General features: G+C 41.0%; 1 protein-coding gene and 1 pseudogene across 1 annotated transcript; both read left to right on the forward strand.

Annotated features, from left to right (window-relative positions):
* Positions 1–3,266: 3,266 nt before the first annotated feature.
* Positions 3,267–24,284, forward strand: LOC148094344 (cyclin-Y-like protein 1). Its single transcript, XM_087821470.1, has 5 exons — positions 3,267–3,347; positions 3,572–3,691; positions 7,052–7,218; positions 22,747–22,909; positions 24,059–24,284. Exons 1-5 carry the CDS (start codon positions 3,267–3,269, stop codon positions 24,167–24,169), a joined length of 642 nt encoding a protein of 213 aa, XP_087677596.1. The 3' UTR covers positions 24,170–24,284.
* On the forward strand, positions 15,897–15,958 carry LOC148094345 (U6 spliceosomal RNA; annotated as a pseudogene).
* Positions 24,285–24,665: the final 381 nt, after the last annotated feature.

The following is a 24,665-nucleotide window of genomic DNA, read 5'->3' on the forward strand; positions in this document are numbered from 1 at the left end:
ATCTTGTACAGGATCAAAGATTCTATGGTGAAGGGGAAATGACAGGAGAAGTGTGTAATAACTTACATATTAAAATAACCAACCACAACATGTCTTCTAACAGCATATCCCCTAGCATTTTGGTTTTCCTAATTTTGCTCAAAGCCAGAGAACTGCAACAAGGTAAAACGTGCCCATGAGAAACTGTTCTGAATGAGGATTTCACGGGCACTGGGCCCTGGGAAGGTCCTTCCCCACCACAATCCCTTTGAAGACATGTCTTCAGACCTAACATGGACTCTGTTCTTCCATTTTTTTCTCTCCACAGCCTGGTATTAGCAATATATTACCACATCAAGAAAAGGTGAGTTTTAAAACCTGTCTTGTTATTCTAGCTAATAAACTTACAAGATATAAAGTTTAGTATTAGTTAATAAATATAGTCATTATTGGAGTAAGCTGTAGAGTGCTTTTATTACATTATTAAAGTGAATCATTTTTGTCTTAGGACTCAACCCTTAAGCTATTGATCCCAAAGGATATTTGTTTATGTGGGCTATACTGATATTTACTGTATTAGAAATTAGAAATTAAAATTGAGAATTTAGAAGTAACTCCCTTGTATGTTGAACCATGGTTTTTTGTAGCACTGTTGAAATGTTGAGCTAGATAATACTTTTTCCTGGGGGCTGCCTTGTGCGCTGTAGGATGTTTCGCAGCATCCCTGCCTGTCCTCACTAGATGCCAGCAGCACACTCTCCCCGCGCCACACGGGGACAACAGAGCATGTCTCCAGCCAGGGCTGGATGCTTCCTGGGGGACAAAATCACCCCTGATTGGGAACCATAGTATTAACATAATTTTGTGTAAAGGAAAATTACTTTGCACAACAAAAACGTTGAGTGGAAATTGTGTCGTTTACTTACATTTTTGCAAGTCTCCGTATGTCTGGTAATAGAAGGCAGCTGATCTCATGTATACCCTGTCTTCAGTCATTTGTGATTACTTCAGTCATCTCGATAATTTGTTTTGAAGAAACAATGTGAAGACCATGCCTCATGTAGCTGTATGGCTAGAAAAGGGTGTATTTTTAAAGCCTTCAGATAATTGTGCATATTCTTTGATACTATACCCAAAGTTCACAAATGCTGGTTTCTTAAAGTATTTTCAATGAAATTTTAAATCATATCCATGAACTTGCAGTAAGGTCTCTATTAAATTAATATCCATTCAGATATCTTATATGCTGAATGAATCTTTTTATTGTAAATAATTTTATGATAATATAATACATTGGTCATTTGGAAAGTATTGGTTCACATTTCTTTACACAGTATTAAAACTCACTTTTGTTAGTTAGCATCATATCACCACCAGTCTTCCCTGAAAATCCTTTAAGTATTGAAAAGCTGTCAAGCTAACACAAAAAAGATACAGGTTTTCCCCAGCCTTGATTTTTAGCTTGATAGCTTGAATTGTGTCACTGGCAGCATATATACAAGTTACTTTCCTTGAAGTGACATGCTCACTCTTCAGTTTTGAGAGACTGACAGTTGTACTGTCAAATAAACAAGTTATTCCATGAAAAAGTCACTTGTTCAGCTCACAACTAAGTCACAACTGCTCTTCCTTAACAACCACATTTCGGTATGCAGAAGTGCTTAATGCATACTTCCCCCTTACTCAGATAGAAATAAGAATCAGCGTTTAATAACACCATCCTTACTGCTTTGTCAAGGATGTGCTCCAGTGAAGCAGAATTTGTTTTTCCACCAGTGGCCGTGAGGAATAGAGTGACTCCTAGCACAGGGCGGTGCCCCTGCCTGGACGCAGGCTCAGAAGCCAGTTTTACTGACTTTTCTTTTATACAGTCATTGCAGTGTCAGTGTAGACGCAGGCAATGCCTTAGGATTTCTATAAAAACAGTTTTGGCCTCATGTGTCTCCTGAAAGTGGTCTAGGGGAACCCCAGAGGCCTGCAAGACACATTTGGGGAACCACTGTGTGGAAAATTAAACTTAAAAGACTGGTTTTCCTGGCCAGTGAGGCTCAGTTGGAGCATCGCCCCAAGGGGGCAGGTTCCATTCCCAGGCAGGGCACATGCCCAGGTTGTGGGTTCGGTTCCATCAGGCCACGTTCCTGGGTTTCAGGTTCGATCCCCAGTTCGGCGTGTGCAGGAGGCAGCCTTTCCATGTGCATTTTTCCCCTCACTCCCCCTTCCTCTCTAAAACCAGTAACTGGTCATTTTAAAAATAAAAAGTCAAGTTTTTAACTCAAACTATTTAAAAGAGACAAGAAGAAACACATAATAATAATATAGGAAACTAACAAGAGAAGCGAAACTGGGAAACGTGAGTCTCGTATTCACACGAATGGCCCGGCTCCTGCTCGGTGACGCGCTCCTGTGTGGCCAGGGCGAGGCAGCGGATCGCGTCTGTCTGGGTGACCAGCGTCGCCTGTCAGGGGGGTCAGCGCCTGGAGGGGCAGCTCTGGCTGCTCACTGTGGAGGAGATTTCACAGAATTGGATGTGCTGGGTAAAAAGAGGCCAGAAACTTCTTACGGAATCTAAGAATTAGTAGGACTCTGTAGAAGGTTAAGCTTCTCCCTCCACCTCTCTCTCTATTCCCAGCACATGTGTTACTAAAATATTAGCAATTCCTGGATTGGTTTTTAAAATCACATTCTTATTTTATAGAGATGGAGACAGATCCAAGGACATTTTTGATGAAAGGCTGCACCCGCTGACAGTAAGTATCAGTTGTATTGAGGTTGTATTTTTTCCCTTATAATTGTGTTTATTTCATGATGATTTGCTTTGAAATTAATCACTAGAAGAAAATTACTACCTCCAACTTGAAGTCAAAATTATCTTTTTTTGGTTTTCTTCCTCACCTCATGTATCTAATTATTTTGCAAAAAGAATGTTGTATAGGAAATATGTCAGTAAGAACTGAGCTTCAGCTTTGTACAGGTGGTGAGCTAAGGTGAGTAAACATGCCCCCTCCAGAAAAGTATTTCGTTTTAAAAGATAGTTTTCGGTAGCATCAAACAATATGAACATTTGTAAATAAACCTAACAGATATGTGAAGGTCTTTATGAAGAAAATTAAACAACTATTTAAATTTTGAATTAATTAGAATGACAAGAAAATTTCCAGTTCCCATCTTCTGATGCCCTAGAGCAATATGTGACTGCTGCCTGCTGTTTAGCACGGCACAGCCTTAGGGCCCTGTGGGTACAGGAAACTGGAAACACATTTTCAGAGTTGGTTGCAGAGAAGTAGGACATGAGGATGAACAAGTCCTTTGAGCCTAAAGATAGTTTACATTTAGATAGAATTCTGTATGGGGAAGGTGGAAAGGAACATGTAACTTTTCTGAGGTTGTGCCTGCATTCATCTTAAATGAGTGTAGGTATTGAATCACTATTGTTTTTTTAGGTCTCATTGTTTATATTTAAAAGACTAAAAGACATGTCACCCAATCAAAATTATTTTCAGGGGCACGTGGGCACAGGTAGGAGATAGGTCTCCTGAAAGCACTTCATGTTTATCTTCAGTGGATACTTACATTGCATTTTTCCTTCTTTCAGCATGAAGCGGTTCCAGAGGAAAACTTTGATGATAATCCTGATCCCCAATCTATTTATACATTCATTCGGCCTTTTTTCAATGCCCTAAAGCTAACAGCTGAATTTTCAATAACAACTTTGGTAAGAGTTCTTTCAGAACTTTATTAAGGGAAACCTATCAAAGGAATTGAAATACACACATTTAAGCTTAATAATCATTATAATTTCAAATCCCCTTGCTTTTGTCATCCCAAAAGAATTGCTATTAAAGGCAGCAGGAGAGGTTTCCGGTTTCTCCCTCCACACCTCGAGACGTGCACATGCAGTGCACACATGTGCACACCTACAAGGTGTGCTGATGGGGCAGGATGTTGGCAATAACAAAACCTTGTGGGCCCCAGGCAGTGACCGATTCAGTGTAGGCCTAAGCTGAGTCCCAGGCTGTATTCCCCAGGCAGTCCTAATGTGTGTCCTCATTGGAAACTAGAGCTCTAAATTATCTGTTCTTTGGATGATGGGTGTTCATCCATCCTTGCTGTCCTCTTGTGCCTGCCCATGAAGTTGCCCAGGATTCTAGTTGCCTGCTAAGCTACAGCTGTGTGAGGACCTTTGTGTCATTCATACAGAATTCCTATGGTCAGATTGTATCATCTGGAATAGGTGGTCCTATTCTAGTGAGAAGTAATGGGATTGTACTAATTCCTGCTCCAGCAAACCTAAAGGGGAAAGTCTGCTGCTTGGCCTGGAGGGAAAGATTCCTTAGGTCAGTGCCGCCTCCTTCAGTATTCAGTTCAAACCTTGGAGAGGCAGCCTGTGCTTCTGAATAGAGACCCCTGAATGGGCAATGGGTCAGATGCAGGACTTTTCATGGAGCTACCAGCCACTTGGAGCGCTTAGCACATGCTGGAGAAAGGCAGGAGTGGGGCTCCCATGAGGGGAGCAAGTGATACAGGAGGGAGAGCATCTGGGTTGGAGGAGGCGGGTCTTTTGTAGACAAGTTAAGCTCAATGCACCTGGGAGACAGCAGAGTGGAGGTCTCTAGAAATCACTCCAATGCATGGAATTAGAGCATGGATCTGAGCTAGAGGTAGGGAATTAGGATTAGCTGTTCAAATGCAGAAAAAGAATGTGAATAAAAAGTGTATAGAAGACAGAAGAGTGACATGAGTAGATATTCAGTGGACATTTATGGAATGAGCAACTTCTTGGCAGCATTTAGCATTTTCAACACACTCTCTTGAACCTCACTTATCTTGACTTCTATTTATTATTTTCTCCTTTTGCCACCACTCTAAGCCAGTCCTGGGGCCTTCTCCCTTTAGTGTGATAGTCCTTACAGATCTAAGTGCTGAGGATGGAGAGACCTCACTGGACTGGGAAGATGAGGAGCTCTGTCCTTACAGGCCGAGGGGACAAGTGCAAGATTCTGAGATGAGAATGTGTTTTTTGTGATTGAGGAACAGTGAGGTATGGCCATTGTGCTCTGAGTGGAATGAAGGAAAGAATGTAGGACATGAGGCCATAGAAGGGCAAGTCCTATATTACAGGGCTTTGTAGCTTGCAAGCCATGGGAAGAAGTTACATTTTTATTTGTTTGATGGGAATCCTTTGGCTGATATTGAGCAGGGGAGAGAAGTGCTCTTAGTTAGAGGCCATCCTGGCTGCTATGGGGAGAAGAGACTGTAGCTGGGAGTCCAAGTGGAGGCCAAGAAGTCAGCAAACAATAACAGTGACACAGGTGAGACGTGACAAATAGGAGATAGCAGTCTGATTTCCAATGACAGGTGGAGATGACAAGAATTGCTAATCGATTTGAGCAGGGTAACTTTATTGGCGGGTTTTGGCCAAACACTTAGGTGACAGTGCCCTATATGATGTTAGGGAGTCCTTGGGGAGGGGGGATGAAGAGCTCTGGGTTGTATGCCAAAGGCATCGATGGCCTTAGCAATAGTAGCTTCAGTAGAGTGTCAGTGCCAGGGGCAGACTAAAGTGGGTTGAGGAGAGAATGGGAGATGAGAAGGAGCATCAGGGCATTTGCTGTGAGCAACGTGAGGAAGCAGTCTTGGGGTTGTGGGGGGTGGGAGGGGAACAACATAAACATTCACATTGGGGGCAATGTCTGGAAGACAGAGGATTCTTCAGAGAGAGGCAATTGTGGGAGGTGTTCTTCAGGAGTGGGACGAGATCGGCTTCACTGATAGAAGAGTTTCAGTGAGAAGAGAAATCTCAATTCCACTGACACGGGGGGGCAAGTGGTATAAATGAATGAATAGTGGCACATAGCACATCTGCCAGTGAAGGTGATGGGAAGTTGAGAGGTTACCAACATTGTATAAGTGCCTCTAATTATTCCCATAAAGTAGAAAGTTGAACCTTGTAAGGAGGTTCATTCTTAGAATACCTGACAGCGCTGAATTTTGGGAGATTGTCGGAAACTTTCACTAACAAATAATGTTCAATAGCCACTTGTGTTTTAAAATACTGTTGAGTTTGAAGACCTTTGGTAAATCTGAGCTGTCAATCTGATAACCTCAGACAGTAAAGATACTCTTCAAAATGGGACTTTCTTTTTTTTGTCCGATGGCACACATGCTGTACTGCAAAGCACCTTTTGAGGTAACAAGTCACCACTTGCCTCTATAGCCTTTCTTTAACTGTTAACTTCACCCAGTTCTTTGTGGAATAGACATCCACTATGTGAAAGAAATCACGAAACCTCACCAGCTACCTGGCAGGTTTAGAGGAGGACCAGGGATAGACACTAGCAGCTCTGTTACCACCTGAAACCAATAGAATTGACTAAGCTTCTGGTTCTGTGAGACAGAGATGAATTTCATGAAATGATAATGGAGATGTGAAGCTTGGGGGATATAACAGGACTGTTCTTTGTCTGCGTGTGTGTTTCTTCCAAGGACACTAAGTCCAGGAATACTTGACAGCTGCTCGGACCTGCCTCAGGCACTCCTGTCTGTCCTGCCTGTCCTGCTGCACCCACAGCAGCCACTGGGGGTTTCTCTTGACAACAAGGTTTTTCCTTCAGCTTGTGCCACAAAAGGAGTAGTCACTGTGTAAAGAAGATACAAATGTGCTCAGTATTTCCAGGGATTTACACACTCAAGTGCTCTGTAAAATCGCCCCATAACTACCAGCCAGGTATGAAGCAGCGCGCATGGCAGGCACTCAGGCATCTGCGCCGGGCCTGGGTGTGCTGCCCTTTACCAGCGGGATGGTAATAACATTCCTTCAGGGAGCCCTTTGCCAAGGTGTCCATTCATTCCTGTGACCGAAAAGTGGGCTGGGAATTCACATGGGCCAAGTAGGCAACAAAAGTATTTGGTTTGCAGCTGTGACTTGGCCTCTGGCTTTGGCTGGCCCAGCAGCCTCTGTAGAACCTAAGAGTAAAAGGCGTGTCAGAAACAGATGAAATCTGTCATTCCTAACAGTTCTTATCACAGCAGCTAAACTGAACTAGAATCAAAGACCAGTGTTCTACTTTTGCAGATTTACTTAGAACGACTTACAGTGTATGCTGAGATCGACATTTGCCCCACGAACTGGAGGAGAATTGTTCTGGGAGCCATTCTTCTTGCTGCCAAGTATTTGAAAGACCGGGCTGTATGGAATTTGCACTTCTGCCGAATCCACCAGGGCATCACACTCAAGGACATGTGAGTTGGAAAGGTTTTGGTGAACTTTCTAACCATTTTCCAATACCTCAGTTGCCCCCATAAAGTTTACATATTAAGAAATATTTTTAAAGGTTCCATTGTGCAGAGAACTGAATGAGGCATACAAGTACATTCAATTTTCTATGCACATTTGCTATAACAATTGATATACTTCACTAATCAGTAGGCCTTCATATGTTATTGTTGTAGTAATCTCTGTGATAATTTGAAATGTATTTCTCTGATGGTTATTGGCAAACATTTTAGAAGCTCACATCCTAAAAGAATAGTACTATTAATATCTTCATGGCTTTCTGAAAGCTGTCTGCCAGTTCCAGTCCTTTTTCCCCCTCTTCTTTATTATTTACTTCTTATTTTTTCCAATAAAACTTTACATTCAATATTATTTTGTATTATTCTCAGGTGTGCAGCATAATGGTTAGAAAATCATACGCTTTGCAAAATGAAATCATGTGGTATTTGTATTTCTCTGACTGACTCATTCCACTTAGCATAATCCCCTCTAGGTCCAGCCATGCTCTCTCACACATGGTAAGATTTCACTCTATGCTAAGATTTCTTTTTATGACTGAGGAATATGCCATTGCTTTTTCATCCACTCATCTATTGATGGGCACTTGAGTTGCTTCCATAGCTTGAGGATTGTAAATAATACGGCAGTGAACACAGAGGTGCATAGATTGTTTTGAATTCAAGTTTTGGGTTTCCTCAGACACATACCTAGAAGTGGAATCACTGAGTCATAAGGCAGTGCCCTTTGTAATTTCTTGAAGAAACTCCATAATGTTTTCCACAATGACGGCACCAGTCTGCCTTCCCACCAAAAGTGCAAAAGTGTTCCCTTTTCCCAAATCCTTCTCAACACTTCCTGCTTGTTGATTTATTGGTGATGGACATTCTGACAGGTGTGAGGGGATATCTCATTGTGGTTTTAATTTGCATCTCTCTGATGATTAGTGATGTTAAGCATCTTTTCATATGTCTGTTGTCCATCAGTGTGTCCTCTTTAGAGAAGTGTCTGTTCAGGTCCTCTGTCCATTTTTAATGGGATAGTTTGTACTTTTGGTTTTGAGTTATATTCGTTTTTTATAAATTTTGAATAATAACCCCCTTACCAGATATATTATTGTCAAATATGTTTTCCCATCAGTGTGTTGTCTTTTTATTTTGTTCATATTTTTCTTTGCTGTGTTAAAACTTTTTTGTTTGATGTAGTCCCATTTGTTTATTTTTTTGTCTTTGCCATGTTCAGGTGATATATCAGCAAAAAAATATTACTAAGAGAAATGTTTCAGGTTTTATTGCCTCTTTTCTTCTAGGAGTTTTATGGTTTTGAATCTTACATTTAAGTTAATAATCCATTTTGAGTTTATTCTTGTATATGTTGTAAGAAAAGGTGGTCTACTTTCATTTTTTGGAAGTATCTGTGGAATTTACCCAACACCATTTATTGAATACACTGTCTTTACTCCACTGACTGATCTCTCCTCCTTTGTCAAATATTAATGTACCATATAGGTGTTGATTTCTTTCTGGACGTTCTATTCTGTTCCATTGATCTATAGCTTTGTTTTTATGCCATTACCATGCTGTTTTGATTGCTATAGGCTTGTGGTATAGTTTGAAATCAGGTTACATGATACCTCCAACCTTGTTTGTTTTTCTCTCAATTGCTGTGACTATTCAGGGTCTTTTGTGGTTCCATATAAAATTTTGGCTTATTTGTTCTACTTCTGTAAAACACCATTGGTATCTTGATAGGAATTACGTTGAATCTATAGATCACTTTGGGTAGTATGGATATTTTGAAGATGTTAATTCTTCCTATCCATGAGCATGGTATATGCTTCCATTTATTTGTATCTTCTTCAGTTTCTTTCTTCAGTGTCTTGTAATTTTCCAAGCGCAGGTCTTTTACCTCTTTGGTTACATTTATTCTTAGGTAGTTTTTGATTCAATTATATGTGGGATTGTTTTGTAGTTTGCCTTTCTGATAGTTCATTATTGGCACATAAAAGTGCAACTGATTTCTGGATATTTATCATATGTCTGGCTACTTTACTGAACTCATTTGTCAGTTCTAGTAGTTTTTTGGTGGAATCTTTAGGGTTGTCTATACACAGTAACTTGTCATCAGCAAATACTGACAGTTTTGCTTCTTCCTTCCCAATTTGGTTACCTTTCACTTTTTCTTACTGCCTGATGGCTATGGCTAGGACTTCCAGCACTGTGTTGAATAAGAGTGGGGAAGGTGGACATCCCTGTCTTGTTCCTGATCTTAAGGGAAACTATAGCAATTTTTCTTCATTGAGTATGATGTTAGCTGTGTGTTTGTCATATGTGGCCTTTATTATGTTGTGATATGTTCCATCTGTTCTTACTTTGCTGAAAGTTTTTATCTTGAGTGGGTTATGGATTGTGTCAAATTTTTTTCTGCATCTCTTCATATGATCATATAGTTTTATCTTTCATTTTGTTTATGTTTTTGTGTGTCAGGTAAATGAATTTGCGGATATTGGACCAACCTTGTATCCCAGGAATAAAGTTCACTTAATCATCATGTATGACCTTTTTAATGTATTGCTGAATTCAGTTCGCTAATATTTTGTTGAAGATTTCTATATCTATGTTCATCAGGGATATTGTTGTATAATTTTCTTTCTTTTTAGTGTATTTATCTGGTTTTGAAATTAGGGTAATGTTGTCCTCATAAAATAAGTTTGGGAGTCTTCCATCCTCTTAAATTTTTTGGAATAGTTTGAGAAGGATTACCTTCAGTTCTTCTTTGAATATTTGGTAAAATTTATCTGTGCCATCATGTTCAGGACTTTTGTTTGTTGGAAGCTTTTTTTTTTTTTTTTTAATTATTAAAACTTTTATTTCATTAGCTGTAATCAGTCTATTCAGATTTCCTATTTCTTTTTGTACACTTTTAGAAGATTGTGTATTTCTAGAAATTTATCGATCTCTTCCAGATTATCTAATTTGTTGAAATATAGTTGTTTATAATCTTTTCTGATAATCCCTTGTATTTCTTTGGTGTCAGTTCCTACTCTTTCATTCCTGCTTTTATGTATTTGAGTCCTCTTTATCTTGATGAATCTGGTTAAAGGTTTATCAATCTTGTTTATTTTTTCAAAGAACCAGATCTAGGTTTATTGATCTTTTGTATTATTTTTTTAATTTTTATTTTGTTTATTTCCACTATGGTCTTATTATTTTCTTCCTTCTACTCGATTTGGGCATTGTTTGTTTATTTTCTCATTCCTTTAGGCATAAGGTTAGATAGTTTATTAGAACTTTTTCTTATTTTTTGAGGAACACTGGTATATGAATTTCCATCTTAGGACTGCTTTTGGTGTATTTAGTAGATTTTGGGTTGTGTTTGCATTTTCATTTGTCTCAAGGTACCTTTCAATTTCTTTCTTGATCTAATTGTTAACCCATTGATAGTTTAGTTAAATGCTACTTCATTTTTTAAAATCTTCATCTGAGGATACGTTTTCATTGTTTTTTTAGAGAGAGAGAGAGAGAGAAACATCCATCAGCTGCCTCCCATATGTGCCCACACCAGGGATTGAACCTACAACCTAGGTATGTGTCCTGATAGGGAATCGAACCCTCACCCTTTTTGTGTACATGACTGTGCTCTAACAAAATGAGCAACCCAGCCAGCGCAGTTGGGTGTTATTCAGCCTCCATATGTTTGTGTGTTTTTCAGTTTATTTTGCGGTTAACTTTTAGTACTATACACTAAAAAAGTTAATTTAGTGTATAATACTAAAAGATAATCTGAGAAAATTCTTGATATGATTTCAGTTTCCATAAATTTATTGAAACTTGTTTTGTGCTCCAACATTCCATTTATTGTAGAAAATATTCTCTGTGCACTTGAAGTATATTTGCTTCTTTGAGGATAAATGCTCTGAAAATATCAATTCAATCCATATGGTTTAGTGTGTCATTTAATATGGGTGTCTCCTTGTTGATTTTCTTTCTGGAAGATCTATCCACTTATGTGAATTGGGGTGTTAAAATCTCCACCTGTGACTGCATTGCTGTGGATTCTCCCTTTATATCCATCAAGATCTGCTTTATGTATTTAGGAACTCCTATGTTTGTGAATAAATGTTTGCAAGGGTTATATCCTCTCATTGGGTTGATCCCTTTATCACTATGTAGTGTCCCTTTTGCCTCATATTATAGCCTTTGTTTTAAAGTCAATTATGTCAGATACAAGTATTGCTACCCCAGCTTTTTTTCCCGTGTGCATGAACTATCTTTTACCATCCGTTTACTGTCAGTCTCCATATTTCTTTCAATCCTAGCTGGGTCTCATGTAGACAGTATATATATAAGTCTTGTGTTGTTATTCAATCAGCTACCCTTTGTCTTTTAATTCAAGCATTCAAGTCATTTACACTTAAAGTGATTATTGATCGATATATATTTAATACCATTTCATTCCTTATAACTGTATGCCTGTTTTTCCTTTCATATTGTTTTTTATTTATTTATTTTATTTTTGTTTAAAATATCACAAATGTCCCTTTTTCTCCCCAATGACCCCTCCCACCCTGTCCCATCCCCCTCCCCAGTCCCTCCCCCCACCATTGTCCCTGTCCTTGGGTTGTGCATATATGCATATAAATTCTTTGGTTACTCTCTCCCCCTCCACCCACCCGCCCTCCTCCATCCCTCTGACATTTGTCAGCCTAATCTATGCTTCCATGTCATTGAATCTATTCTGTTCATCAGTTTCTTAAGTTCTTTAGATTCCATGTATAAGGGAGATCATGTGATGTTTGTCTTTTGCTGCCTGGCTTATTTCACTTAGCATAATATTCTCCAGGTCCATCCATACTGTCCCAAAGTTATGAGATTCTTCTTTACAGCTGTGTAGTATTCCATGGTGTAAATGTCCCACAGCTTTTTTATGCACTAATCTACTAATGGGCACTTGGGCTGTTTCCAGATCTTGGCTATTGTAAACTGTGCTGCTATGAACATCAGGGTACATATATTCTTACTGATTAATGTTTCAGGATTCTTAGAATACATTCCTAGGAGTGGAATCACTGGGTCCATCAGGCAGTTCCATTTCTAATTTTTTGAGGAACCTCCCTACTGTTTTCCATAGTGGCTGCACCAGTCTGCATTCCCACCAGCAGTGGACTAGGTTTCCCCTTTCTCCACACCCTCGCCAGCAGAAGTCGTTTGTTGATTTGTTGATGGCAGCCATTCTGAAGGTGTGACGTGGTACCTCATTGTGTGTTTTTTGTTTTTTTATATATATATTTATTGATTTCAGAGAGAGGAAAAGAGAGGGAGAGAGAGAAAGAAACATCAATGACTCATCATTGATCCAGCCCACAACCCGGGCATGTGCCCTGACTGGGAATCTAACCCCAATTGCCTGGATCCTAGGTTGATGCTCAAATGCTGAGCCACACCTGGCCTGGCTCATTGTGGTTTTAATTTCCATCTCTCTGATGATTATGGACATTGAGCATTTGTTCATATGTCTCTTGGCCATCTGTGTGTCCTCTTTGGACAAGTGTCTATTCAGGTCTTTTGCCCATTTCTTAACTGGGTTGTTTGTCTTCCTCTTGCTGAGTGCTATGAGTTCTTTGTACACTTTGGAAATTAGCCCCTTATCAGATACATCCTTGGCAAATATGTTTTCCCAGACCGTGGGTTTCCTTTGTATTTTGAGGCTGTTTTCTTTTGCTGTGCAGAAGCTTTTTAGTTTGATGTAGTCCCATATGTTTATTTTTTCTTTTGTTTGTCTTGCCCTAGGAGATGTATCAGTGAAAATTCCACTATGTGGGATGTCTGTGACTTCACTGCCTATGTTTCCTTCCAGGATTTTTATGGTTTTGTGACTTACATTTAAGTCTTTTATCCATTTTGAGTTTATTTTTGTGTATGGTGAAAGTTGCTGGTCTAGCTTCATTCTTTTGCATGTATCTGTCCAATTTTCCCAGCACCACTTATTGAAGAGACTGTCCTTACTCCTTTGGATACTCTTGCCTTCTTTGTCAAATATTAACTGACCATAATGGCGTGGGTCTATTTCTGGGGACACTGTTGTGTTCCATTGATCTGTATGCCTGTTGTTGTACCAATACCGGGCTGTTTTGATTACAGTGGCTTTGTAATACAGTTTGAGTCCGGTAATGTGATCCCTCCCACTTTGTTCTTTTTTCTCAAGATGGTTGCAGCTATTTGGGGTCCTTTTTGGTTCCATATAAATTTTTGAAATGTTTGTTCTAGGTCTGTGAAATATGCTGTCAGTATTTTAATAGGAATTGCATTGAATTTATAAATTGCTTTGGGTAGTGTGGACATTTTAATGGTATTAATTCTTCCAGTCCATGAGCATGGTATATTCTTCCACTTGTTTAAATCTTCCTCTATTTCTTTTTTCAGTGTCATGTACTTTTCCGAGTACTGGTCTTTTACATCCTTGGTTAAGTTTATTCCTAGGTATCTTATCTTTTTAGCTGCAATTGTAAATGCTACTGTTTTTGTAGTTTCTCTCTCAGAAAGTTCATTGTTGGTGTATAAAATTGCCATTGATTTCCGGATGTTGATTTTGTATCCAACTACCTTTCCAAATTCATTTATCAAATCTAGTAATACTTTGATGGAGTCTTTAGAGTTTTCTATGTACAATATCATGTCATCTGCAAATAATGACAGTTTTACTTCCTCCTTTCCAATTTGGATACATTTTATGTTTTCTTTTTGTTTGATGGCTATGGCAAGGACTTCCAGTACTATGTTGAATAAGAGTGGTGAAAGTGGACATCTCTGTCTTGTTCCTGTTTTTAAGGGAAATGGTTTTAGTTTTTGCCCATTGAGTATGATGTTGGCTGTAGGTCTGTCATAAATGGCCTTTATTATGTTGAGGTATGATCCCTCTATTCCCGCTTTGTTGGGAATTTTTATCAAAAATGTGTGCTGGGTTTTGTCAAATGCTTTTTCTGCATCTATTGATATGATCATATGATTTTTGTCCTTCATTTTGTTTATGTGATGTATCACATTTATTGATTTGCAAATGTTGTACCAACCTTGCATCCCCGGAATAATTCCCACTTGGTCATGATGTATGATCTTTTTAATATATTGCTGGATTCAGTTTGCTAGTATTTTAGCAAATAGACGGATCATACCTCAATATAATAAAGGCCATTTATGACAGACCTACAGCCAACATCATACTCTATGGGCAAAAACTAAAACCATTTCGATTAAAAACCTGAATATATTAGCATCTATGTTCATCAGGGATATTGGCTTGTAATTTTCTTTCTTTGTAGTATCTTTATCTGGTTTTGGGATTAGGATGATGTTGGCCTCATAAAAAGAGTTTGGGAGTTTTCCGTCCTCTTGAATTTTCTGGGAGAGTTTGAATAGAATAGGTGTTAATTCTTCTTTGAATGTTTGATAAAACTCACCTGTAAATCCATCTGGTTCAGGACTTTTGTTTGCTGTGAGTTTTTTTATTACTGCTTCAATTTCATTAGTTGTTATCAGCCTCTTCAGGTTTTCTGCCTCTTCTTGATTCAGCTTTGGAAGGTTGTATGCTTCTAGGAATTTGTCCATTTCCCCCATGTTGTCCAATTTGTTGGCATATAGTTGCTCATAATATTTTCTTACAATCCTTTGTATTTCTGTTGGGTCAGTTGTTATATTGCCTCTTTCATTTCTCATTTTACTTATTTGGGTTCTCTCTTTGTTTCATGGTGAGTGTGGCTAAACGTGCATCAATCTTATTTACCTTTTCAAAGAACCAGCTCTTGGTTTCATTGATTTTTTGTATTGTTTTTTTAGTCTGTATGTCATTAATCTCTGCTCTGATTTTTATTATTTCCTTCCTTCTGCTTCCTCGGGGCTTTACTTGCTGTTTTTGTTCTAGTTCTTTTAGTTGTTGTGTTAGATAGGTCATCACATCTTTTTCTTGTTTCTTGAGATAGGTCTGTAATGCTATGAATTTTCCTCTCAGGACTGCTTTCGCTCTGTCCCATAGGTTTTGGGTTGTTGTCTGTTCATTTTTGTTGTTCTCCATGAAGTGTTTGATTTCTTTCTTGATCTCCTTGGTAACCCATTCATTGTTTAATAACATGCTGTTTAGCCTCCATGTGTTTGAATATTTTTGAGTTTTTTTATAGTGGTTGATTTCTAGTTTCATGGCATTGTGATCCGAGAAGATGCTTGATATGATTTCAATCTTCTTATATTTTTAGAGACTTGCCTTGTGCCCTAACATGTTGTCTATTTTTGAGAATATTCCATGTGCACTTGAGAAGAATGTGTATTCTGCTGCTTTGGGGTGAAATGTTCTATAAATGTCAATTAAATCCATTAGGTCTAGTGGTTCATTTAAGGTCTGCATTTCCCTGTTGATTTTTTGTCTTCCTTTCATATTCTTAAAGAAAATACTTTATTTTTCTTGTAATTCTGTTTTGGTATTAGCTTTTTCTTGTTTAGGAAGCTCATTATTTCTTTTTCAATTTTAAATGATAGTCTTGGTGGTTAGAGTAGTCTTGGCTGTAGATCCTCTGTTTTAATGTCTTTGAATATGTCCTGCCTGTGCCTCTGGCCTGAAATGTTTGTTGAGAAATCAGTTACCATGATGATCACTTCCTAGATATTAGCATAGCCCCTGCACAAGGATGACATGCAAATTTGTGCAGCGTTCCATATTTTTAGACAGTGAAGTATGCAGCAGACTGACGTATATCAAAAGAAAAGGCTGAGTTGGGAAGAGATTAATCAAAGAACTTATAGGCATGTATGCACAACGCATGGACACAGAAAATAGTACAATAAAAGCCTGGGAACAGGGTGGCAGTAGAGTGGAATGGATCTAGGGAGAGGAAGGAGACATCTGTAATACTTTCAACAACAAAATAAAATTAAAGATAAAAAGGAAGGCTTTAAAAGTAAAAAAAAACAACAAAAAAATCAGTTACAGTCCTTTGGGAGCTCCCTTTTAGGTAACTAACTGCTTTTCTCTTGCTTCTTTTAAGATTTTCTCTTTGTCTTTAATCTTTGCCACTTTAATTATGATTTATCTTGTTGTGGGCCTCTTTGGGTTCGTCTTGTTTGGGACTCTCTGCACTTCCTGGACTTCTGTGTCTTTTTCCTTCATCAGGTTAGGGAAATTTTCAGTCATTATTTCTTCAAATAAGTTCTTAATTACATGCTCACATGCTCTCTCTCTTTTCCTTCTGGCATCCTTATGATGTTGATATTGTTACCGTTTATGTTGTCCAGATGTCCCTTAAACTATCCTCATTTTTTACAATTTTCTTTTCTTTTTGTTCTTCTGATTGTTTTCTGCTGCTTTGTTTCCAAATCACTGATTCAGTCCTCTGCTTCATCTAAACTATTCTTTATTTTTTCAAGCGTACTTTTCATTTCAGATATTGTATTCTTTTTTTTTTTTGACTTTTTTTTTTCTGTTGTCGTCACCTGAGGATATTTATCCATTGCTTTTCAGAGAGAGTGGAAGGGTGGGAGGCAGGGAAGGAGGGAGAAAGGTGGAGAGAGCGAGGATTATTGAAGTGAGGTAGACACATCGACTGGTTGCCTCCTGCACGTACCCAGACTTGGGACAGGGAGTGAACCAGCAACCCAGGTATGTGCCTTTGACTGGGAATCAAACCCATGACCCTTTGGTCCTCATGGTGATGCTCTAAACACTGAGCAACACCGGGCAGGGCCTGACTGGTTCTATTTTATGATTTCTAGGTTCTTTTTCATGCTGTTGAAGTTCTCACTAAGTTTTTTCAGCATCCTTATAACCATTGTTTTGAACTCTGTATCTGGTAGATTGCTTGCATTCATTTTCTTTAATTATTTTTCTGGGACTTCTTCTGTTTTTTCATTTGAGGCATGTTTCTTTGTCTCCCCATTTTGACTGCCTCTCTGTGTTTGTTTCTGTGTATTAAGTCATTCTGCTATGTGTCTCTGTCGTGGTGGTGTGGCCTTATGTAGTAGGTATCCTGTGGGACCCTTGGCACACTATGTGATCACATTTACTGGTGCTCCAGGAATGGTTCTTGTGTGAGATATGTAAAGCCTTCTGTTGTATTTTAGTTATGATTGCTGTTGGCCCATCTATGTGTGGAGTTGGCCCTCATGCTGGTTGACTATGGAGATTGACCTTGACCACGGTGTATGAGCTGATATGCAGGAGCTTCCACATGAAGCAGAATTCACCTCAGCGGGGTCTTTGCTTCCTGAGATCTCCCTTTGAATGTGCTGCTTATGGAGCTAATTGAGTCCTGCTCTGATGTTGTCTGAAGCTTGCCACTGGGTGTGTTGGTTTTTACGCCTTTTGGGATTGACTCAGTGCAGGTCAGTGTCAGACTCTACCTGTGACTGGCCCTGGGCAATCATCTTGGAGCTATAAAGCGAGTCACAGTTTGCTGCTGCCCTTGCTTTGGGAGTGCATGGGAAGGGCCAAGCTGCTCATCAAGGCCACCTCCCAGCAGCAGTGAGCTTTAGTGCAGGTCAGCAAAAGGCCCAAGGCACTTCACAATCCACCTTTACCTGCCTCCACTTGTAGGCTGCCTGTTAAGTTGGGTCACTGAAAGAGCCTCTGGCAGTACCAAGTTAGGTGAGTTACGTTCTCAGTGAGTCATCAGGTAGGAGCCAGTGGTGTTCACCAGGCTGATACATATTCAAACTTGGTGTCCGTGCCGAGTCTCAGGCCACTCAGAAAAAAGTTCCCAGAGTACATCAAATCCAGTTGTCAAATGCTGAGTGCCCACAGACTTTTTGGTAGAGCACTGTCTCAGGGAGTCATCTGGGGTCAACCAACAGAGTTTACCAGGCCCAAACAGACCAAGATTTGGTGATGTGAAGAGACGGTTCTAGACCAGTTGAATATTCGAGGGAAAATTGACCCCTGACTTGAAGCTACACAATTCAGTCTTCCTTGATTTAGCTGAGAGCTCCTGGAGACCCCAAGTCCAGTAGGGCAGGGCTCTTAGGATTCCAGACGGTGGAACTAGTGGATCTCTTATGGGGGTGGGGTGGGACTTGTTAAGCTCTAAGGAAGGGGGTGGGGAGAAAAGGCCCCTGACCCAAAGCCACACAACTCAGTCTCTGACACACCCTGAGTCTGCCCAGACCTCCACACCCTCGGCCCAGGTAGCTGAATTTTCTGTCGGATATGAGCTCTGCAGGTTGAGAGGACAGGGATTGGAAGGGTGAGATTATGCTTTCCCTCAGTGTGATATCATAGGAGAAGAGTCTTCAACCCAAGAAAGATGATGTCTGTGGGCAGTGGGCTAGAGGGACTCAGCACAGAGATCCTGGCAGCTGTCCCTTAGCTCTCTGCTCAGAGCCACACATCCCAGTTTCTTTTCACTAGTGTGCACTGAGCCACCCTCCTTTTGTTTGTGCTTGGGGTAAGTGACCATAAACAAGATTTTGTGTGCTGGCTCTTGAGGACGGGACCTGGGTTTCTATGAGACTCCTCTCTCTCCCTGGAAGACAGATCCCTGATTATTTTCATAGCCAGATGTTATGTGGGCTCCTTTTCCTGGCTCTGGTGCTCTGGGCTGGGGAGCTGGGTGTGGGGCTGAGACCCTGTGCTTTAAGAGGAGACCTTTGTGGCTGAGATAGCCCTCTGGGTGCTTGGCCAGTGCACGTGGGAGCCGGGGCCAGCCCTTTTCAAGTCTCTACCCTTCCTACCAGAAGCCTCTCGATGTGGCTTCTTCATAAATCCTTGGTTATAAGACTTCTACTCAGCTAGTCTTCTATTGGTTATTCAACTTGATGGCTCTATATTTTAGTCATAATTCCAGTTTTGTCCTGGGAGGAGTGAGGGTAACTTTTACCTACTCTACCACCCGTTTGGATCCCAGTCAACATTTTTCTGTTGTCTCCATTCCGTTTTTAAGGGGCATACATTTGGCTTTTTAAATAATTTTTTGGCCACTGTTATGGCCTTAGACTGTTGAGTGGGTTACAGCTCAAACCTGAGTCACACATTGTATATTTGCATTTACTGGTTTTTTCCTCCTTTTATCTAAAGTTGTGTTGTTAAAGAAACCATGATAGAAGATTAGCCACATATACAGGTTTCAGATTCTTGTGCTCTCTCCTGCTCTTGAATGAGCATTTCACATGTTTAAAAATAGGTCTGTTGATTTAGGAAGGTCCTACCTCTCAGGCAGTTAGAGAAACATCACTGGCCTCTTCCAGTGCTGTGGGGTCCTGGGCCCCGGGGCAGCGGACCGCGGCGCACTGGTGTTCTTGAAAGAGATCAGCCAGGCGCGTCAGTGCCGAGGCCCCCTGTAAATCAGGGAGTGCCTACATGTCTGCTGCCCTGTGTGCTCAGCCCCGCATGGTTCCCAGATCCAATTAGACCAGATACTCCCCTACCTTATCTGGGAAACAGTCCTCTGAGACGCCAGTGTGGCTGCAACCTCCTCTAAAGTGTTGTATCTAGGAATGTCGTAGAAGGTCAGAAGGTTGGCCGGATGCCCTGAAACGCTGTATAAAATGCTGTGGCTCTGAATAAAGCTTGCTTGACTCTCACTCAGCATCCCTGAGCGAGAGAGCCCTCCCAGCCCCATTGCCTCGTCTCTTTCTTTTCTTCTTCACCTCCGGAGCACGGTCCTGCTCGCCGCGGCTGGTTCGCGGCACAGTGCCCACCCCATTTGAGAATTTTCAGGGGCACTCAGCAACCACAGCATTGCTTTGTGGGAAGCTATAGGTTACCCATGAGGGTGCTCCTCAGAGCTGGCATGCAGAGATGGGAGTGGAACACCAAACATCACAAGGAGTTTTGATCGGGCCACATTAACTGCTGTGAAGGGCCCTGAGGGTGGTAGGCAGGATGAGCCCAAAAGGTATTTCCAGCAGACAAAGTGCCTACCTGACAGTGAAAATGTCTTTGTGTAACGGGGGTCCAATATCTGGTGATGAAAAAAGATTTGACTTTGGGTGGTCTGCACAGAATGCCATATACAGATGATATATCAGAGAACTGTATGCTGGAAACCTATATAATTTCATTAAGCAGTATCACCCGAATAAATTTAATAACAATTTTCAAAAATGTCTTTGTGGGTGGCATTTAAGAAAATGTGGGAAGACCCCCCTAGATTATATTTGACAGCATAGGAAATTGAGATGATGGTGGGCAGTAGCCAGAATTGGTTTCTGTTACCTTTTCTCATTACTCTAGATAAATACCCTTTCAGAATGACCAAAATGCATATTGAGAACTAACATGAGGATACTTGTGATGAAGAGAAGGGTCCAGGGATTATCAGTAGCTCAAAATGGCTTTTGATAGAAAAGGACACTTTGATAATCATGTAAAATGGGTAGTCAGAGTGACCTTGCTGGTAATAATCTTAGCAAACATTATGACAGCAAATAATAAAATTGAAACCAATGGAATTAGTTTTCTGCGGGAAGTTGCAGAAGCTAAACTGACTTTGACACCACTGTCATCAGTCTTCAAACTTGTCTCTGGAGGGAAGGATAATTTGTGCTCATGAACAGTAGCCCCACTGTGGTGGCAGCTGAAGCTTTCTCAACACCTGCAGCTCACCCTGTGGGCCTCTGGCTCTCGTTATAACATCAGAGAACGTGCAGGAAGCTGTGTGACGTGTCATCGATGTGAGCTTCAGGGGAAATGGCGGCAGTGTCTAGGTATAGATTTGTTGTAGAGAATGCTCTTTGAGTATGAACAGAGAAACCCCAGGAGCTATGTTTATAATAGGCTGCTTTTGTTAATGATCTGTGGAAACTGGAAGGCACTATAACCGTGTTTCATGTACATTGGTATCATCCACCTGCTGTTGTCTCCTATTGGTAGTGATCTCCTTGGAGTCTAAGCTGGAAAATTGGTGTCTATCAGCTTTTTCTTAAAACTTTCCAACATCTATGTGTCTTTTGAGAATATGATTTCCCTTCAAAAGAATAAGGTAAACTGAACAGCCTGCTACTCAGAAAATTTGCTGTGCCCTAAATGGTCTGCCATCTAGCCATGTAGCCACTGAAAAACTAAAAAAACAACAGAGAATAAACCAGACGCTGCATGATCGGTAGGCATCACGCTTTGCTTCATGATTAATCCCTGTGAAGGGAAGTGGTGACCCTAGGAAGGTGCTGTATGTCACAGTTAACATGCAGTTATGATGAAATTGTAAAAGGGACAGTAAAGTGCATCTATTCCTGTTGTAAGTCCTGTTTAGCTGGTTATCAGAACTTTATCTGATTTACAGTTCTGTAGATTTATGGCCAATGGACAGGAAATTAATTTTGGAAGTAGGTTCAGTTAGGTTTAAAGTGTAACAAGTGAGGAAAACCTCATCTCTGCTCATATTCTGACTGTTCTCCATACCGGAGAACGTCAAGCTTTTGCTGACCTATCCAGTGGATAAAATATTAAAGCTTTAAAACTAGGAAAGCAAATATGTTTGAAAAGCTTCTCTTATGTTTGTTGAGGTATTTATCATTTTATTAATGACTATCAAGGGATGACTGTGACTTAAGTAGTACAATTTACTGTAATTTTATATTTATTTAACTTCTTGGCAAGTGACAGCACTATGGTCACATAGCAAAGGGACTGCTCCCAAATTTCCTTTCCTCCTTTATTGAACGCACCTCACCTGGGAATGTCCCCCTGCTGTTCTGGGAAGGGGCAGGGCAGGCTGAACATTTCGGGATCTCATCCCCAGCGTGGGGAACACTGTTGGAGTTTGACTCTAGTGCTCGCTCAGAAGCCATATCATAAGGTGGGCTTAGTCCAGCCAAGACATCGATCTGTAATCTTCTGCCTTCCAAAGTTTTAAAAGTGTGTCCAGTTCTGTGAAAGTGACAGTTTCTCTCCCCAGTAAGGTTCAGTTGAACAGAAACTTGCATATGCTCTTTGACATTAGCCCCGTGCACTGGGGGCGGGGAGGGTTCCCCTTTCCCCCTGAGTGTGGCATCTTTGTTTATTTATTTACTAGAGGTGATTCCTTGTTGCCTCAAGACCTGTCCCTCTAAGATAATAGTGGCAGCCCTCAGTGGCCCCATTTGCTGCCATGGCCATGTGCCCGCTCCTGTGTTGGCACATCTCTCCTTTCATGAGCCCCTTCCTGGCACAGGCCTGGTGAGGAAGCCCGCAGGGTCTCAGAGCTGAGAAACAGCCCCGCAGCTCCTGCCGCCCGCACCGCAGCGGGGCCTGTGCGCGGGGAGGAGCGGGAGCCTCCAGCTGCGCCGCCGGGACTCTGGGGAACGAGCCCGGGCCAGCAGCACAGGGCTCAGGGGGACGTCCCCTGCTCCCCCTTGTCCCGAACTCAAAGTGCTGGGGTGCGGAAGGGCCCCCGCCCTGCGCCCTGGGCGCTGTCTGAGCGTTAGCGCAGCGGGGCCTCTGCGGTCTCGTAACTAAGTCAGAGCAGCCTCGGGCTGAGCCGGGCCTGCGGGCGCCCGGGACTGACGCGCCCGTGTGGGTTTTGTGTTTTCCTTCTTCCTCAGAAATGAGCTGGAGACGCAGTATTTATTTCTACTCCGGTTTCGTCTGCACGTCTCTGCCAGTGTCTATGCCAAATATTATTTTGACCTTCGGTCCCTAGCGAGTGACCGCAAATTGCCTAATGAATTTGCTTGTCTGCGAAAAGAAAGAGCACAGGCCCTGGAGGTAAGGCTGCGGAGTCACAGAGTGGGGTTTCCACCAGACACCAGACACCATCTGTGGGTAACTCAGATTATGTAGGACAATGAAAAGCTTTTTAAACTACCAGGGTGAAGAAAACTTATTAACTCTTTCACATATTTCTGGTATCTCTTATGGTTGATAGAAAGAATCCCACATTATAAGAAAATTGTCTTTTCTGTGACCATGATTCAGAGTATTTTAAATCAAATTTAATCTTTGATGGTTTTTTTGAAACTTTTTCTTTTTTCTAACCATATTTCAATAATTTCTTAAAATTGAGTCACTAGTCATATTACAAACGTAACCTACTTACCACCTTAACTCACTTTGCAAGTTCATGCCTTTTCTGTATGTGTCACAGTTCAGTCCCGTGAGTTTGTGAGACAAGCTCACCTGAGGGACCTGTATTAATTGTGGAATGTGTGTTTCAAATACTGGGAGTAGAAAGTACACGGGCTTTTAATGGAAATGGTAAAGTACATGGAACAGTCATATTTATGGCTTATGACCTTTGGTGATACAACAAAATTATTCACAACTGAAATGGACACGTTTAAAATGGACACTTTCTGTGGGACTTTGATCGCACTTTAGGAAATGGCGTGTTTCTACCATAATTAACTTGCAAGTGAAACAGTACCTTGTGGTGCTTCAATCATTAGATCTTTCCTACCTTTCAGGAAAGTACAGCAGAAGCCTGTCTCATTTAAATTTGCTTAGAGCAGATAATAGCTAATAAAGACTGGGTAGAATTTAAATAGCTGAGTAACACTGATTTTGCCCCCGTGCGTTTATTATATTTAAGGGACCAAGTGCGCAGGCAACAGGTGATAGTGTTGTCAGGAGCCTGTCACGCCTTAGACGCCATTGAGAAAACCCAAACTTTAAAATAAACCCTCCGTCCCCCGTTCCTCTGGCCATCTAATCACAGCCCCTAAGAGACTCGCCTCAGGGAATTAGCTTAAAGGAGAAGCCCAAGGGCTCGGCAGGGAGCCCGCAGCTGCCCACGGGCAGGAGCCGTCACCCGCCTGAGGAAGCGGCATGTGCGGCTCAGCGGTGGTGCTTTCTGTGCTCAGGCTGCAACCCTGTGATTTCTAACGTGTCTGTGCTCTCTTTGATTCCTGCTCCTAGGCCATTTCCAGATATTGTGAAAACAAAAGCCTGTGCAGGGCGGCTGTAAGAAAATCCCGCAGCTGCGATAACTTTAGTGCTGCGCAGCGGGCCAGTGCCATCTTATCTTAAATGAGGAGTGAGGGGCTGGGACATGGTGAGCCCCTCATGTGCCACGAATGGAGAAATGTCACCGCTCCTGCTCAGACCCAGCTAAGTGATTTCCTTTTAGGGGAGAAATGAGGGGAATTAACGTGGTCAGCTTCTCATCTACAGTAACAAGGGCCGTGGAAATACAAGGTTCCTCTTCCAGCAAGTTTAGTATTTCCTCTTAAAACAGAAATGAAGATTTTCAACATCATGAGGAACTCTTTTAGCCTAAGCTTAATTCATGAGCCTTAGTATTTTTCATTTCCCTTTTGATTATTTTAATTACTAGAGGATATTACATTTGCTTATTTTTGCTTTCATTTTTGGAGAAAAGGGAAATGTGTATCTTAAACTTTTCTAAAGTTCTAGTTAACCACCTACATAACATTCTCTTTTGAGCCTTCATGCTCTCATTTAGAAAGCTTAAAGTACCTATTTCTATATACTATAGTTTTAAATGTTTTAATGTTTACTTTGA

Source organism: Miniopterus natalensis, chromosome 1 (assembly GCF_054644295.1).
Source record: "Miniopterus natalensis isolate mMinNat1 chromosome 1, mMinNat1.hap1, whole genome shotgun sequence".
NCBI classification, from domain to species: domain Eukaryota; kingdom Metazoa; phylum Chordata; class Mammalia; order Chiroptera; family Miniopteridae; genus Miniopterus; species Miniopterus natalensis.